At 41.4% G+C, this 18,392-nt stretch overlaps 1 protein-coding gene across 5 annotated transcripts in view; it reads left to right on the top strand.

Annotated features, from left to right (window-relative positions):
* The window catches only part of SHROOM4 (shroom family member 4), a 262,559-nt gene that overhangs the window by 205,722 nt on the left and 38,445 nt on the right, over positions 1 to 18,392 (top strand). For all 5 annotated transcript variants that reach the window (XM_037159038.2, XM_053670636.1, XM_053670639.1 and 2 more), the window contains 2 exons: positions 2,265 to 4,755; positions 12,070 to 12,131. In XM_037159038.2, coding sequence (XP_037014933.2) covers positions 2,265 to 4,755; positions 12,070 to 12,131 — 2,553 coding nt within the window. The remainder of the gene's footprint in view (positions 1 to 2,264; positions 4,756 to 12,069; positions 12,132 to 18,392) is intronic.

Here is an 18,392-nt window from a genome sequence, read left to right as displayed (position 1 = left end):
CTGTTGTTGAAATAACTGCCCAGAAGAAGAGGCAGACAACTATTTCAGCAAGCTCAGAACCAGCAAAGCTGTTGGTGTCAGCTCTCTTTTCCCTTTCATAACAAGATCATCCCTCCAAGGAGGGATTTCTGTTGAGGAGGCTCAGGGAAGCTAAAGTTGAGTTTGCCCCCACTTGGTGACTATTTTTGGCATTGGAAACCATGGGCTCAGGGCAGAGGCAGAGATCATTTTGTTCTGGAGGAATACACAGAAACACATTTTGAGCCTGGGTCCTATTGGAGTGAGGGCGTGCCTGCTTTCAGCAGGAAGGGTGGTAGGATGGGCAGCACATCCCCTTGTCAAAAAAGAATTGATGGCCCTGGCTGGCGTAGCTCAGTGGATTGAGCGCAGGCCTGCCAACCAAACAACCATGGTTTGATTCCCAGTCAGGGCACATGCCTGGGTTGCAGGCCAGTTCCCAGCAGGGGACGCACGAGAGGCAACCATACAATGATATTTCTCTCCCTCTCTCCTTCCCTCCCCCTCTAAAGATAAATAAATAAAATATTTTTTTAAAAAAAGAATTGAAGGATTCCAGCCCAGAGGTCAAGTGAGCAGAGTGGCTGAGGGGCAACACAGGGAACAAGAATTAGAGGAGACTGACCTGAGACTTTCATAGGCTCCTGCCACTGCTCAGCTGTGGCTTTCTGAACTGTAGCTTTTCTGAGTATAGCCTGCAACCTATGAGGGTTTAGTCATCAGGAGTTACTGACATGACTTGGCCCAATTTCGCTTTGTGTGTGAGAAATCACACTTAAAATTCAAGATCGTGTCTGGTCTTCGTCCCTTCCTTGGTCTCCCCAGTTTGGCTTTACATAACATGGGGGATGAGGACAGCATCATGGGCAAGTGCCACTGTATTATCAATACTAGTAGTAGAGGATGCTGATAAAAATAGCAGTGGAAATAGCAATCAAGAGAGGAGCAGCTACCATATATTGAACTTTTGCTAGGTACCCAGGCTATGACAAGAGCTTTACTTTTATTTATTTATTTTTAGAGAGAGGGGAAAGGAGGGAGAAAGAGGAGAGAAACATCAGTGTATGGTTGCTTCTCGCATGGCCCCAACTGGGGACCTGGCCTGCAACCCAGGCATGTGGCCTGAGTGGGAATCGAACCAATGACCCTTTGGTTCACAGGCTGGTGAACAAGCTGGTGATCAATCTACTGAGTGACACCAGTCAAGGCAACTTTTATTATATAAATTCACTCACAAAGCAACCCTCTCATGCAGATATTACTATATTCTCACTTAACAGGTAGCAGAAAAGCTAAGACATTGGACTTACAGAGGCCTGGGTTCTAATTCCAGATCTCCCTCTTTAGCAGCTTTGTGGTTAGTTTACTTGACTCTTGAAGCTTCAGTTTTCTCAGTTGTAAAGTACAGATAATAATTTATTGCCCTAAGTTTGAAATAAGGCACCCTACAGTGCTTGGCATATTGTACATCACCAGTCAATTGTCAGTATTATTATTATCAAGCAAAAAACAAAAAACAAAAACAGGGGATGCCTAAATTCCAGCTTTATCTGGGCCACAAGCTAGAACTAGATGATCTTGAGAAAAATCACGCTCTCAAAATCTCTTCCTTTGCAGGACTTGCTTTATACCAGTGGTTCTCAAAATTGTACTCCCTGGACCAATAGCAGCAGTATCACCTGGCAACTTGTTAGAAGTAAAAATTCTCAGGATTCACCCAAACCTAAAACTTTGGTGATGAGGCCCAGTGGCCTGTGTTTTGACAAGCCCTTCTTGTGATTCTGATGCATGTTCAAATATCAAAAGCAATGATTTACAAAATAAGCTGGCTGAAATGGAATCAGCCCTTTAGGCCCCTCCCTGATGGTAATAGTCTGTGATTGCCTCTCCTGGCATAGAGCCCCATGCTGACTTCCTAGGGACAGTGACAGGTTCAAAGAAATTTTAGACTCACTGATGTCAAACAGAACATAATCCCCAATGAACTCCTCACACTTTTAGTCTTTAGTATGTTGCTCCATCCTCCTTCCATATGCTGTTTAGATTCCCATTTTACTACATCACTGTAGTATCCCAGTATCCATCCCTTTCCTTGTTTTCCTTACTTCCTTTCTTGCTTTGTCTCACTTTCATTTGTGGCATGGGTACCTCTGGGTTGTCCTGCCTTCTCCCATGGCAGGGCTGGCCACAGTAAGAGAGGGATCTGATAATTTGGCTAAGTAATCAGTATGCCCTCTGTCTTGCAGTGACGTGTGTGTGCAGTGGTGTCCACTCTCCCGGCATTGCAGCACTGAAAAAAGCAGCTCCATTGGCAGCATGGAGAGCCTGGAACAACCAGGCCAAGCCACCTATGAGAGTCACCTCTTGCCCATTGACCAGAACATGTACCCCAACCAACGCGACTCAGCTTACAGCTCTTTCTCAGCAAGCTCAAATGCCTCTGACTGTGCCCTTTCCCTCAGGCCAGAGGATCCTGCATCTGCAGACTGTGTCATGCAAGGCCCAGGATTAAGTAAGGCCCCTAATGGCAGGCTTAATGTGGCTGAGACTTCAGGAGGTACCCAGCGCACCAACGGGGGCCATCTGACTTCCAGCCCTCAAATGTCATCCCTCCCACAGGAGGTCCACCACTCAGAACCTGCCAAAGCTGCCAAGGGTCCACCACAACCTCCAGTGAGGCGAGATAGTCTTCATGCCTCCAGAGGCCAACTCTACAATGGAGAGCAGAGGAGGGCTTCTGAGCCTATGGACTCTGTACAACAGGAGGAGAAACCAAGCTTAGACACCGAGCTGTGCCCAAGGAATCCTAACAGGTTCTGCTGCCTCAGTGGGCAAGACCAAATGACAAATCAGAGCCATCAGAACTGTGAGCTCAACCAACCTCCTGAATCCAACCAGCAGGGCTATGAGCACCTACTGATAGAGGCCTCAGCCAAAGCTGTTGGATTCCAAAAATCATACGACAAAGTTTCCAGCATAGATTCCAGCCCGCTCAACAAGATTTCAGCAGAGCTAGCTAAGACTTCTTCTTTTGACAGCCCTTCACACCTCATGGGACCCACAGGCCATCGCCATAGTGCCCCTGAACAGTTGCTGGCATCCCACTTGCAGCATATGCACCTTGATACCAGGGGTAGCAAGGGGATGGAGCTCCCAACTGGGAAGGATGGGCATGAGTGGACTCTGTCCCTTTTGCATAGCAGCCACACAGGGAAGAAAAGTCCATGTCCTCCTGCAGGGGGAAACCAGGACCAGCCCAGCAAAGAGAGAAAGACCAGGCAAGTGGATAATAGGCCTTTGGGTTCGGGGTACCAGAGCCCAAGCATCTCCCACCATGAAGAAACTGATGGACGCCCTCCAGAAAGAGGTTTCCAGGACCCAAACAGAATAAGTAGAGCAGGTAATGAATTGGCCAGCCAGCAGCCCTGTCCTTCTGGCTCTCTTGTTCAACAAACCAGGGACTGTTCAACCACTAAAGTAGCTGGCACCACAGAGGCAACTGAAGTAGGGAACAAGGAGCCCAAGGAGTGTGACCAGATGGGTGGTAGGCGAAATGGAGGGACCCGGGGCCGCTCAATCCAAAACCGGCGGAAGAGTGAGCGTTTTGCTACCAACTTGCGTAATGAAATTCAGAGGAGGAAGGCTCAGCTCCATAAAAGCAAGAGTCCCTTATCACAGCTGTGTGACACTAAGGAGCCAGTGGAAGAGACTGAGGAGCCCCTAGAAAGTCTTCTACTTCCTGCCTCTAACTCACCTCTTCTACCTTCATATAAAAAACCACCGAGCCCCAGAGACAAGACCTTTAACAAGAGTATGTTGCTTAGGGCTAGATCTTCAGAGTGCCTCAGCAAAGCCCCTGAGAGCCATGAATCGAGAACAGGCTTGGAGGGACAAATAAGCCCTGGCCAGAGGCCTAGCCAGTCCTCTATGCACCTGAACACCTGGTGGAAAGCATCTGATCCATCTTCTTCAGACTCAGAGAAAACAAAAGTTCACCATGGAGTCCATGGAGGTCATTGGAGATGGTCTCCAGAGCATAACCAGCAGCTGCATGTGGCACTAGTCATGGAAAGCTCTTCCAACCAAGGAGATAACAAGGAATTGAAAGCTTCTACTGGCCAAACTGGGGAGGAAGCCATCCTCTTGCCCTTTGCAGACAGAAGAAAGTTTTTTGAAGAGAATAGCAAATCCTTATCAACCTCTCATTTGCCAGGTTTAAGCACTCATAGTAACAAGACTTTTACCCAGAGACCAAAACCTGTAGACCAAAACTTCCAGCCGATGAGCTCCAGCTACAGGGAATTGAGGCACCATCCTATGGACCAATCATATCATTCCACAGACCAACCATATCATGCCACAGACCAATCATATCATTCCATTTCACCCCTTCAGTCAGAAACTCCTACTTACTCAGAATGTTTTGCAAGCAAAGGTCTAGAACAATCTGTGTGTTGTAAGCCACTGCACTGTGGTGATTTTGATTACCACAGGACCTGCTCTTACTCTTGCAGTGTTCAGGGAGCTGTAGTACATGACCCTTGCATTTATTGTTCTGGGGAAATCTGCCCTGCTTTGCGAAAGAGAAATATGATGCCAAACTGCTACAACTGTCGGTGCCACCACCACCAATGCATTCGGTGTTCAGCTTGCTATCATAATCCCCAGCACAGTACTCTCGAGGACAGCAGCTTGGCACTTGGCAGTGCTTGGAAACCCAGGAAGCCGACAGTGCAGGTGAGGACTTGGTTCTTGCATGGGTGAGCTTTATTATTCTCTTTCTAAGGAGAAAGCAAGGTGAATCATTTGAAAACAATTATAATTTCTCAAAACTATATAGTCCTGGTCTACCATATGGTAGCTTATTACCTTGTGCAGGACACTCAGCCACCAAAATTGCAGTTTCCTCATTTTTAGAGTTAGAGTAAAATAACTTTTCCTTCACAAAATGAACAGAACTAGGATTTATAGCCTGACTCTATAATTGGTATTTGAGTGACCTTAAGCAAGTTATTCAACCAGCAAAATTTTCAATAATGTGATTTTTTTAATTTAAATATTTTATTATTTATGCTATTACAGTTGCCCCAACTTTTCCCCTCTGCACTCCTCCACCCAGCCCATCTCCCTACTCCCACAGTCAATCCCCACACCATTGTCCATGTCCATGGGTCATGCATATATGTTCTTTGACTAATCTCTTCATGTTCTTTCAACCATTCCCCACCTCCCCACTCCCCTCTTAGAGCTGTCAGTCCGTTCCATGATTTATGCCTCTGGTTCTATTTGGCTTGATAGTTTATTTTATTCATTAGATTCCTATTATAAGTGACATCATATATTATTTGTCTTTCATCAACTGACTCATTTCACTTAGCATAATAATGTCCGATTTCATCCATACAGTCGCAAAAGGCAGGAATTCCTTATTTTTTTTCTGCTGTGTAGTATTCCATTGTGTAAATGTACTACAATTTTTTGATCCACCCATCTACTGATGGGCACTCAGGCTGTTTCCAGCACTTGGATATTGTAAATAGTGCTGCTATAAACATAGGTGTGCATAGGTTCTTTTGAATTGGTGTTTCAGGGTTCTTAGGGTATAATCCCAGCAATGGAATTGCCAGTTCAAAGGGCAGTTCTGCTTTTAATTTTTTGAGGAAATTCCATGCTGTTTTCTACAGTGACTATACTAGTCAGTGTCTGCATTCTGAACAGTAGTGCACTACTAGGATTGCCTTTTCTCTACATCCTCTCTAGTACTTGTTGTTTGTTGATTTATTAATGATGGCTTTTCTGACCAGCATGAGGTGATATCTCATTGTGGTTTTAATTTACATCTCTCTGATGGGTAATGACATTGAGCATCTTTTGAAATGTTTCTGGGCCCTCTGTATGCCCTCCTTTGCCTATTTTTAATTGAGTTGTTAGTCTTCTTGGTGTTGAGTACCATTAGTTCTTTATATATTTTAGAAATTAAACCCTTATCAGATGTATTATTGGCAAATATATTCTCCCATATGGTGAGTTCCCTTTTCATTTTGATGATGGTTTCTTTAGCCGTGCAGAACCTTTTAAATTTGATGTAGTCCCATTTATTTATTTTTCCTTCATATCTCTTGCCCTAGGAGATATATGGGCAAAAATATTGCTACATGAGGTAACCTGAAATTTTACTGCCTATGTCATTCAACCACCAAAATTTGTAGTTATATGATTTTTAAAGGGACAAAAACAATTTTTACTCCATAAAATGGGCAGTACTGAATAAAGTCTAATTGCTTCGTTACTAAAGTGGAGGAAAATAATGGCTGTCTCATAAATCAATTGTGAGGATCAAATAAGATTGTGTATATAGAGTGTCAGGCCTAGTACCTGATACAAAACAGCATGTATTCCCTTCCGTTTCCTGCTTTAAAACTATATCGAGCTCCAAAATTTGCAAATGGTCCCCCAAGCTTTGCTTTCAGAGATCTGACTTGTCTGATTTTCTAAAGAATGAATCCTTTCCCCTCTTCTCCAGTCTCTCTCTCTGTCAGAGAACCAGGTTTAGACTGGCTGTTGCTATACTTGGTTATGACCTACCAGCCTAACATAAGCCACCACCACCTCCCAGGGTACTTCTGGGAGGACCCCATTGGTCCTTATCAGCTCACTGCCAGATTCCTTCTCCATGGCTCTCTTAGTGCCACCTTTTGGCTGGTGCATTCAAACCAGAAGTTAGTTTCTGTGTTGAACTATTGTTGCATAGACAGACACTTCTGAATGACTCTGTATATAAAGTTGTTCGATTCATGTTCTTTGAAACTTAGGAGTGAAAGATGCCTTATACAAAAGAGTACATACTCTACTATTCATTTTATATAAAGTTCTTTTTTATTATTCTTGTTTACTATTCAGTTGTGCCAATTTTCCCCCTTTGCCCTCCTCTGCCCATCCCACCCCTTGCTCCCACAGTTAATCCCCACACTATTGTCTATGTCCACGGGTCATTCATACCTTTCATACCTGTTCTTTGACTAATTCCTCCCCCTTCTTTCCACCATTATCCTCTTTGCCCTCTCCTCTAGCAGCTGCGAGTCTGTTCCATGTTTCCATGTCTCTTTCTTGTTTTGCTTGTTAGTTTATTTTGTTCATTAGATTCCTCTTATAAGTGAGATCATATAGTCTTTGTCTTTCACCAACGGGCTTATTTTACTTTGCATAATGTTCTTCTAATCCAACCATGCCATCACAAAGGGCAGGAGATTTCTTTCTGCTGCATTGTATTCCATTGTGTACCATAGTTTTTATAACCCATTCTGATGGGCACTTAGGCTGTTCTAAAACAATTATTCTATGGAAAACTAATTCAAAACAGTGGTTCCCTATGGGAGGTGGCACAGAGTTTGACTAGAAAGGTCATAAAAACCTTAGTTGGATCATGATAACATTTTGTACCTTGATAAGAGTTTGAGTTACACAGGTGTATACATTCATCATAATTCAACAAAGGCACAATTAATATTTGTGCATTTCACTGGAAGTAAATTTTGCCTTAAATATTATAAACAAATATGGAACTGTATCTAATGCTATGTATGCTGAAGTTTTTGAAATCTATTGATGCTCTAACTTATTTTATAGTTTTCAGCATATAAATGTTGCACATATTTTGTTATACTTAGCCCTAAAATTTCATGACTTTCATGGTATTTTAAACAGTATTTTTTAATGTCAATTAAAATTCTTTGTTACTATTGTATAGAAATACAATTCCATTTTGTTGTATTGATGTATCCTATAAGCTTTTCAAAGTCATTTATTGGTTCTAGTAACTTATTGGTAGATTTTTAAAGATTTTCTACATAGACAATCATGTCACCTGCAAGTGAAAATAATTTCAAATTTTTATTTCCATTTTATATGCCTTTTCTAGGGGAGAGAGTGGCTTTAATGCACTATCTAGAACTTCCAATACAAGGTTTAATAGAAGTTGTGAGAGTGGATATTGTTGCTTTGTTCCCCATATTGCACTATTTTTTTTCTCCCTCCCTTCTGGCAACCATCAATTTGTTCCCTATATCTATGAGTTTGTTACTGTTTTATTTGTTTATTTTATTTTTTAGATTCCAGATACAAGTGAAATCATATGGTATTTATCTTTCTTTTCCTGGCTTATCTCACTTAGCATAATATCATATTAAATATGTTAATTGTAGTTTTTTCATAGATGCCCTTTATGAAGTTGAGGATCTTCCCTTATATTCCTAGCTTTTATCAGGAGTGGATGTTGGATTTTTTCAAATGTTTTTTCTGTATCTATTGAGATCATCATGTAGTTTTTCTTTTTTAGTCTACTGATATAATGAATTACATTGGTTGATTTTTGAAACAAGAACCAGCCTAGTATCATCCACTTGGTCACAATGCATTTATCCTTTTTATGTGTTACTAGATTTAATTTGTTCATAGTTTGTTAAAGATTTTTGTGTCTATGTTTATCATGGATTTGAGTCTGTAGTTATCTTGCAATATCTTTGTCTGGTTTTTATATCCAGGTACTGGCCTTACCAAATGAGCTAGAAGGTATTCCCTCCTCTTCCATATTCAGAAAGATTTTGTATAGGATTGGTATTATTTTTTCCTTAACTGTTAAATAGAATTTATCATCAAAGCCAACTGGGCTTGGAGTTTTCTTTGTGGAAAGATTTTTTAAACTACAAATATAATTTCTTTAATAAATATAGGGTCATTTAGGTTATCTATTTCTTCTTGAATGAGCTTTGGTAGTTTGTCTTTCAAGGAATTTGTCCATCACATTTAAGCTTTCAATTTTTATAGGGATAACATTGTTTGTAACTTAATTTGAAATGCATCGAGAAATTAGGATGGATTCGTGGGTGGATGGAGGAGTGAACAGAGAGATATGTGATAAGAAAAATATGGTAAAATATTAATCATAGAATCTAGGTGGTGGATATGTGTGTGTTGATTGTAAATTTGTTCAACACTTCTGTATGCTTGAAAATATCCATAATAAATGTTAAAAAGAAAGAGGAGAGGCCCTGGATGGTATGGCTTAGTGAATTGAGTGCCAGGCTGTGAACCAAAGCATCACTGATTCAATTCCCAGTCAGGGCACATGCCTGGGTTGCAGTCCAGGTTCCCAGGATGGGGCGTGTGAGAGGCAACCACACACTGATGTTTCACTTCCCCCCTTTCTCCCTTCCTTTTCCTCTCTAAAAATAAATAAATAAAATATCTTAAAAACTTCTAAAAAAATAGGGGAAATATAAAGTAATTTTTAAGGGCACTGATGCTGGAATCAGACTGCCTAGGTTCAAATTCTTATGCTTTCCAACTTAAAAATGGAGGTAATAACAGTACCTACTTCATGAGTTGATTGTGAGGATTAAATGATGGAACATGGGTGAGGCATTTAAAACAGTGACTGCAAGACCATAATCATCTTATAAGTGTGAGTTATTATCTTTTAAAATAAGGGGAGAGATTGGCTTAGCTTGGGAAAGTTTGCTCAAAGAAGGAACCGCAAGTGGACCATCGAAAAAAGGGACTGAAGTAGGGTGGGCATATGGGGTTAAGGAGATGGTGGCTGTAGATATGTCAGCCCAGGGCCAATAATTCCATAAAGGAAGGAGGTGAAATTTGCAGTTTGCATCAGTTGGCAGCAGCAATTCAGGTTTTCTTCTGCACTCTGAGGAAGGGATATATTCAGTTCCTAATGCCTATTAGACTAGCTTAACAGGTCTGCTTAAGCACTAGGCTTTTAGATATGTGGATGGACATCTAAGAGCCACTATACACCCATTTTTATTATCCCTGCCACCTGAACACACCCCACCCTCAGACATGAGAAAATCTCATAGCATGGATTAAGGTACCCCAGCCCGTATGACTAGGGCTGTGTGAAGTAAGGCTGATTTCCTTCTCCTTCTGGCCCCTGGAAGATGTTAGAGAGCTAACAGGCTCCTGTTTAGCACTGTTAAGAGAACTAAAATCAGTACAAACTTACATCCCTTATACTTCATAGCAATTAATTTTCCATTTATTATCACATTATTTCATTCAACAACTGTATGATATGTTATAATAGGATCCCCATTTTACAGCTGAGAAAACTGAGGCTCAGAGAGGTCACACATCTAGCAAATGGCAAAGCCAGCATTTGAACAATAACTTAACAATTGAGTGTCTACTGTGCACCAAGTACTATTCTACATACTTCACATATATCAACTCATGTAGTTCTCAAAGCAATCAAGAAATAGTTCTATTATAACAATCATACTATTAAATAGCTGGGGGAAATGATATAAAGAGAAGTTTATATTTTTCTTGAGGTCTCATAGCAAGTGTGGCATTTGAATCCATGTAATTTAGCTTCAGGGCCCAAGCTCCTAATCATGCTACACTGTCTCTCCATAAGCTGATTTCAAAGCCCAGGCTTTGTCCAGTGTGGCAGGATGCCTTTTAGCAGTATATCTTCTATTGGGGCAGCAAGTGCCCACTACAGTCAATCACCATCTGCAACGAGCCATGGCATAACTGCCTGTTTGGTTCAAAGGGTGCAGGCAATTTACAGCAATCTAAGCTCAAGAAAAAAATGTAATGTGATACTGGGAATCTGTGAAGGAGGCTGGGAGTTGGGACACAACTTTGTTTGGTTTGGCCACTGCTATTTACTGAGCACTTCCCATAGGGCCAGACAGGGCATGGACAGGAAATCCTGGCTCCCACTGTGGCTGAACAAGTATGAGGGCAGGGACATCTCACAAGGGCACCAAGGCAGAGTCTGAAATCTAACAAGTGGTTAGAGCTGCTCTAACATGACAGGTACAGACAGGGACTGCTCTGATTGTATAAAAGCTGAGAAACTTCATCGTTTCTCTGGCAACTAACATCCAGAGCCTCCTATGTGCTGAGCACTGTGCTAGGCATTCTGTATGCACATCCCATTTTATCCTGACTACTGGGACCCAAGCAAGGCTACGTAGCAAAGTTCTTATTTGCCAGATGGGAATCTGAGGTTCAGAAAGGTGACACAACTTCCCTCAAATAACACAGCTATTAAGTATTTTAGCTAGTATGACTGACACTAAATGTCTCAATCCCAAAAGAAAGTATTTTTTTTATTTAACTAGGACAAAGATAATAAAACTTTAAATGGGTCCAATAATAGCATTGGAGAAAGTGAGAATTTAAAAGATCAGTGAGACTTAGAAAAACTGTGCACTCCTGTTGGGCTAACCTCTGAGTTGCTAGAGAGGGGTGCTGAATGCAAAAGTGGGAAGAATGTCAAACGCAAATTTGCATTATGTTTAGAGTTAGAATAGGAAGGTAGGGACACTTTTACAAGTGGCATGCATAAAGAGGGAAAAGAGTTGCTTTGACAAAGCCCTTATGGAAAAAAAGTGCCCCCAGTGAAGAATCTACATCTGTAATGTGAGGAACATGATACACAGCACTCAGGTTCCCCAGGGATAAGCCCATCTCAGACCCTGCCACTGAATCTGGGAGAAGGAAGGGCCACAGCAGTACAGCAGTGTGCTCGAATGCATTATCTCCCTCTGCCTCACTCTAGGAAATGGTTACAGCAGCAGGAGCTTTAGGCTTCAATGGCCCTTTAAGGACCAGGGCTTCCAAGAAGATGCTTTCTATGTTGGAAGAGTCAAAAGGAAAGTGCAGATCCACCAGATAGAACAAATAAAAAGACCTCCTTTACAACAGCCAGAAGAAACAGCAAACGTGCTAAACTGGTTTTTAACGTGGTTTGGGAGGGGAGTGGAGAAACAGAGGAAAACAGAGTTTCTAGACTACACTGTCCAGGTCCCTGAGTGCTCTCTTAGTCTCTGCATGCTCCCAGCAGTTCATAGGCCTCCTGACAAAAAGGCAGCCTCCATATACATTTCTCTAGCCTGCGTGAGAGAGTAGAAGGAACCAGATATGGGTCCTGGCAGGGTATAGGTTCCTAAATTCTTCACACTTTTGAAGCCATCTAACTACCTGACTGCTCAGAGCTCCCTAACTTATCAGAATTTTGCTTTGTAGGAATTTCCTGGGGATAAATGGAAATCAACAACAGGAAACAGGAAGACCAGCCAGTCAGGGAGGTAAGTGGCTTCTCAGGGTGTTGGGGTGAGTTGGTGCCTCTGAATTTCTATAGAAATGGTAAGCTTTTCTTTCTGTTCAGCTTTCTTTAAGGAACCTGGTTTGGTGTTTACAGCAAGGGCTTGATGCCACAAACGTCATCCAGTCTGCCCCCAGGCAGTGGGTTACAGACCAAACTGATTGCTAGGACACTTTAGAATATGGAGTAGTGAGGTAGTTTTGTGGGACATTGTGCCCATCATCTCAGGCCTAAGGCAGTCCTGCTCAGGCACGAGAACATATAGGACAAAACTGTGCTGAAACAGATGAGGAGGCATAAATTATGACTGCCTTCTCAGTGACCATTGGGCAGTTGGAGGGAGCAAAAAATAGGTAAGACTATCAAGCTACTACTGTGCCTTTGCTTCAGAGTTGTCAGAGGCACTTGTTTCTTGGGTTCTGCAACCTTTCTTTTTACAGGGCATATTAAATCTTAAGGTCTCCTCATTTAAATTGCAAGGGCAGATTATACTAACAATAGGTTAAAATTCATGAGAGAAAGCAGAGACATTTTCACAAATGGTATATATGGCTTGGGCTAGAGGGAAAAGAGTTGCTTGGACAAAGCCCTTAAGGAAAAAAAATGCCCAGAATGGAATCTGCTTTTGTAATATGGGGAGCATGGCATACAGCACTCATATTCCCCAAGGATGAGCCTACCTGCCATAGGTGACCAACCATAAGGAGTGACGGTTACCTTTTCTGGTGTGCTCTACATCAGCCTGGTTAGACCCTCTCTTTTGTGAAATTCCTTGATGTACTCTTACAATCAGTTCTTCTCCAGGTCTAATTATAAGACACCTTTAAGTTATATTGATTCTTTAACTCAAATTCCAGGAATGAAGGAGGGTTAGGGAAGAAAGCTCTTAGCTGTGCCTTGATAGGGGCACTTTTGGAAGGGGACACTAAAGGAGAGGACTAAAATCTGGTTCTGACCCTAGAAGAACCTGAGATTCTTTCTGGGGTTCTATGTTGTCCCCTATGATTTGGTAGTGTAGTCAGGAATAATTTGGCTTTCTTTTGATTCCAAAGTCTTGGAAACCTGCTCATTTTCTGGTTGGCAATGAAAAAAGGAAGAACCCAATATAAAGTGTCAGTCACTGGTCTGGATCGTTTTACACCCATAATCTCATTTAGTCTCCACAGCAGTTCATTTTTACTAGCTATTTGATAGATGAGGAACAGAGAGCTCATGTAACTTAGCTGAGGTCACTTAGTATAACTGATGGAACCAGGATTCAGACCCAGGTTTGTCTGGCCCCAAAGTTCATGTATTTTTCATCATAACTACTTCAATTAAGATCCCTAAAGAAACACTTCAAACTGATCACTCAACATCATGTCTCAGGAGTCTAACCTGGATTGGGGATACTATAGGATTTTATTGGTTAGTCTTGTTTGTTACTCTTGTTGGTTAGTCTTGATTCCTCTCTGTGAACTGGCTTGTATTATATCCTTAGAGAACTTGTTTCAGTCTAGTGGGCCTGCAGAGTTTCCCATATTAGACTGAAAGCTTTAAGAGAGAAGACCATACCTTGGTCATAGACCTAGTCTATGTGCCTAGCACACAGAAGTTGCTCAGGTGTATTTTTCATTTGCTTGCCAAATGAAGAAACAGAGTCTCTACCATTGGGTGAATGAAATGACACACACACAAAAAATAATGTTAATTAACATTTCTTGAGCACAGTGTTCTACTCTGGGAACCATTCAAAGCACTTTACATTTGTTTTTTTACTATAACCTTAAGGGATGGGTACTATTAATCTTCCCATTTGCCCAAGAAGAGAAACACAAGCAAACACAGATAAATAATTTGCCTAAAGTCCCACAGATATTAAATTGACTAGATCCAGGCAGTCTTACTTCAGAGATACTCCACAGTAAGTTCTCACTTAACATCATCAATAGGTTGCAATTTTAAGTGAAACCATGCAATGGAATCAATTTTACCATAGGCTGACTGATATAAACAAGAATTAAGTTCCTACAGAATATATTCTGGGCACAAAAACCAGACCAAATTTCTAAATGAAGACCCAAAACACTTCTAATATTAAACATTGAAATAAAGATAAATAAAAAATTAATTCTTTTCTAACCCACCTATTTCAGTTCAGGGTTGCAGATGGCCAGAGTCAATCCTAGAAACTCAGAAAACGAGGTTGGATGCAACCCTGGACAGGATGCCTTTCCATCTCAGGACACACTCACACACACACACACACACACACACACTCACTCACTCACTCAGACTGGGTTAATGTAGACATGCCAATTCACTTCACATGCATATCTTTGGGATGTGGGAAGAAATCTATGCAGAAGAACATGTGAACTACACAAAGACAGTGGTCCTGGCTGGGAATCATTTTTTTATTCATCAATGTTTTCAAAAGGTACCATTTAACAAAGTGATCTTATTCAAGGACCTGCTGTACTGCCCTACAGTATTTCTCCAAAAATGGTTCTCTTACCAACCAGTCAGTGAAGTAACAAGGCTTTGTTCAAAACTTAGTGTATGTACTACCTTTTTCTAGATGAGCAGGGAAATAATAAAGAGCACCAGGAAGCATGATGCCTGCCCACCCAGAGCTTGAGCAAGAAAGACTAACCCACACAAAGTAGCAGTAATAATAAGTTACCATTTATAAAACAATCTACATGCCACAGCTAAGTTACAGATATTATGTTCTATTGGCCCCCAAACTCTGTCAGGTAGGTATTATTATTATAGCTGAGGTGGTGGTTCTAAAACTTGAGTGTACATTAAAAATACCTGAAAGGCTCATTAAAATGGAGAAATAGGTAGATCTTGCCCCCAGCAAGTGTGATTCAGTAGGTGTGCAATGGGGCTCAAACTGTGTATTTCTAAAAAGCTACCCAGGTGATGCTTCTGGGACCACACTTTGAGAACTGTTGGCTCAGATAAAGAATCTGAAATTCAGACAAACTAAGTAATTTACTGAAGACCTCATGGCTACTAAAGGTACAAGCCAGAATTTATTTATTTTATTTTTTAACCCTCTCCTGAGGATATTTTTATTGACTTTAGAGAAAGAAGAAAGAGAGAAGAGAGAGGGGGAGGGAGAGAGAGACACACACAGAGAGAGACTGGTTGTCTCCAATAGGCTCCCCAATCAGAAACCGAACCCAAAATAAAGGCACATGCCCTATCTTGGGATCAAACCCCAAACCTTTTCATTTATGGAACAATGCTCCAACCAAATGAAACACCCATCCAAGGCAGGTAAGCCAGGATTTAAAGCCACTTGTTGCTTATTCAGGCAAGTTGCTATAGGATGAAGTGTCAAATACATGATTTAAACAAGAAATGCCTGGCACATGGCAAGGGGCCAATACATAATAAGTGTTATTGTGCTTTAAGTTCATTGGAGGGTAAGTAAAGTAAAGGTTGGGACCTATAAGAGTAAAGAACCAGAGGGGAGTCTGAGTAGAGTATGTGGGAGGAATAAGACCCCCTGGTTAAGGGTTGTGACCTTGTAGTCAATCTGCCTGTGTTCAAATGCAGCTTCTTCCATTCTCTAGCTGTGTTAGCTTGGGACGTTTCTTGCTCCCTCCTTATTTTTCTACTTTTTAAAAATTCTTGTTCACATACAATTATCTCCACTTTCCCCCCACTACTCCCCACAACCCCAGTTATCCTCACTTCCCAACCTTGACCCTACCCCCCATTGGTTTTGTCCATGTGTTCTTTATATAAAGTCCTCACAATCCTTCCCCCTTTTCTGCCCATTATCCCCTTCCACCTTGCCTCTGGTTACTGTCAATTTGTTCTTAATTTCAATGTCTCTGGTTATATTGTGCTTGCTTCTTTGTTTTGTTGATCAAGTTCCACTTATAGGTGAGATCATATGGTATTTGTCTTTCACCACCTGGCTTACTTCACTTAGCATAATGTTCTCCAGATCCATCCATGCTGTTGCAAAGGGTAGGAGCTCCTTTTTTCTTTCTGTTGAGTAGTATTGCATTGTGTAAATACACCATAGTTTTTTGATCCATTCATTTACTGGTGGGCACTTAGGTTACTTTGAGCATTTGGCTATTTTCAATTGTGCTGCTGTGAACAATGGGATGCATAGGTTCTTCTGGATTGGTGTTTCAGGATTCTTAGGAGATAGTCCCCAGAAATTCCATTAACTGCTGTCAAAAGGCAGTTCCATTTTTTTGTTTTCTGAGGAAATTCCATACTGTTTTCCACAGTGGCTATACCAGTCTGCATTCCCACTAACAGTGCACTAGTGTTCCCTTTTCTCCACAACCTCTCCAACACTTGTTTGTTGATTTGTTTATGATCACCATTCTGACTTCTGTGAAGTGGTATCTCATTGTGATTTTGATTTGCATCTCCTTGATGGTGAGTGATGCTGAGCATTCTTTCATATATCTCTGGGCCCTCTGTATGTCTTTGGAGAAGTGTCTGTTCAGGTCCTTTGCCCATTTTTTATTTGGATTGTTTGCCTTCCTGGAGTGGAGTTCTGTAAGTTCTTTATATATTTTGGAGATCAAACCCTTGTCCAAGGTATCAACATCATAAAGGCCATATATGAGAGACCTACAGCCAACATCATACTCAATGGGCAAAAACTAAAAGCTTTCCCAGTAAGATCAGGAATAAGACAAGGATGTCTGTTTTCACCACTTCTATTAGACACAGTATTGGAAGTCCTAGCTACAAGAATCAGATAAGAAAAAAATAAAAGGCATCCAAATTGGAAAGGAGGAATCAAAACTGTCATTGTGTGCAGGTAACATGATAGTATACATAGAAAATCCTATAGACTCCACCAAAAAACTATTCAACCTAATAAGTAAATTTGGCAAAACAGTGGGATACAAAGTCAATATTCATAAATCAAAGGCATTTTTGTACACCAGCAATGAAATATCAGAAACAGAAATCAGGGGAAAAATCCCATTTGGTATAGCAACAAGAAAAATAAAATACCTAGGAATAAACCAAGGTATTTTGGTTTAGTCAATAAACCTAACCAAGGAGGTAAAAGACCTGTATGCAGAAAACTATACAACACTGAAAAAATAAATCAAGGAAGACACAAACAAATGGAAACATATACCGTGATCATGGATTGGAAGAATTAACATCATCGAAATGTCTATACTACCCAAAGTAATTTATAGATTCAATGCAATACCTATAAAAGTACCAATGGCATATTTCTCAGACATAGAACAAACACTTGAAAAATTTATATGGAACCATAAACAACCCCGAATAGCAGCTGCAATTTTGAGAAAGAAGAGCAAAGTAGGAGGGATCACAATACCTGATACCATACTGTATTACAAGGCCACTGTAATCAAAACAGCCTGGTAGTGGCACAAAAACAGGCATGTAGACCAATGGAACAGAACAGGGAGCCCAGAAATAAACCCAAGTTTCTACTGTCCATTAATATTTGACGAAGGGGCGGAAGCATAAAATGGAGTAAAAATAGCCTCTTCAACAAATAGTGTTGGGAAATCTGGACAGCTACATGCAAAAAAAAAAAAAAATGAAACTTGACCACCAACTTACACCACACACAAAAATAAACTCAAGATGGATAAAAGACTTAAATATAAGTTACGACACCATAAGAGTCCTAGAGGAGAACATAGGGAGGAAAATCTCAGATATTCCACACAGCAATATTTTCACTGATATTTCCCCTAGAGCAAGGGACATAAAGGAGGACTTCCACCAAGATGGCGGTATAGGTGGAGATGCCGTGCTTCCTCACACAACCAAGTTTAGAGACAACTAAATAATAGCAACAGAAAACACAGCCAGAACAGAGAAAATTGAACTTTTCCAAAGTCTGATAACAACAAATTCTTCAGCCTGACCGGTAAGAGGGGCGAAACCAGCAGCTGGCAGAGCAGGGTAGCACAGGAAAACTCGGTCAGATGGACTCAGGCACGTGGAATCCAGGCGCAGGGTTGGACCTGGTGGGCAACTCAGCAAGCAGTTGCGGGGAAACAGCGAGGGAGCAGGGCTGCGGGTTGACTGTGGTTGCGCATTCCTGTGTGGATAGACAAGCAAGGGAGTGGGCGATTGGACGAGAGCCAGCAGCCCCAGCGGCAAGCATTGGTGGAAGGCACCGCCATTTCCCGCTCTAACCCCGCCTCCACATACAGCGTCATAATCCAGCGACCTAAGTGGCCCTGCCCCCGTGAACAACCTAAGGCTCTGCTCATCA

The sequence above is a fragment of the Artibeus jamaicensis genome, unplaced genomic scaffold (assembly GCF_021234435.1).
Source record: "Artibeus jamaicensis isolate MK-2021 breed Jamaican fruit bat unplaced genomic scaffold, CSHL_Jam_final contig_60, whole genome shotgun sequence".
Classification (NCBI taxonomy): domain Eukaryota; kingdom Metazoa; phylum Chordata; class Mammalia; order Chiroptera; family Phyllostomidae; genus Artibeus; species Artibeus jamaicensis.
Note: the sequence above shows the minus strand (reverse complement) of the source record. Positions and strands in the feature narration are given on the sequence as shown.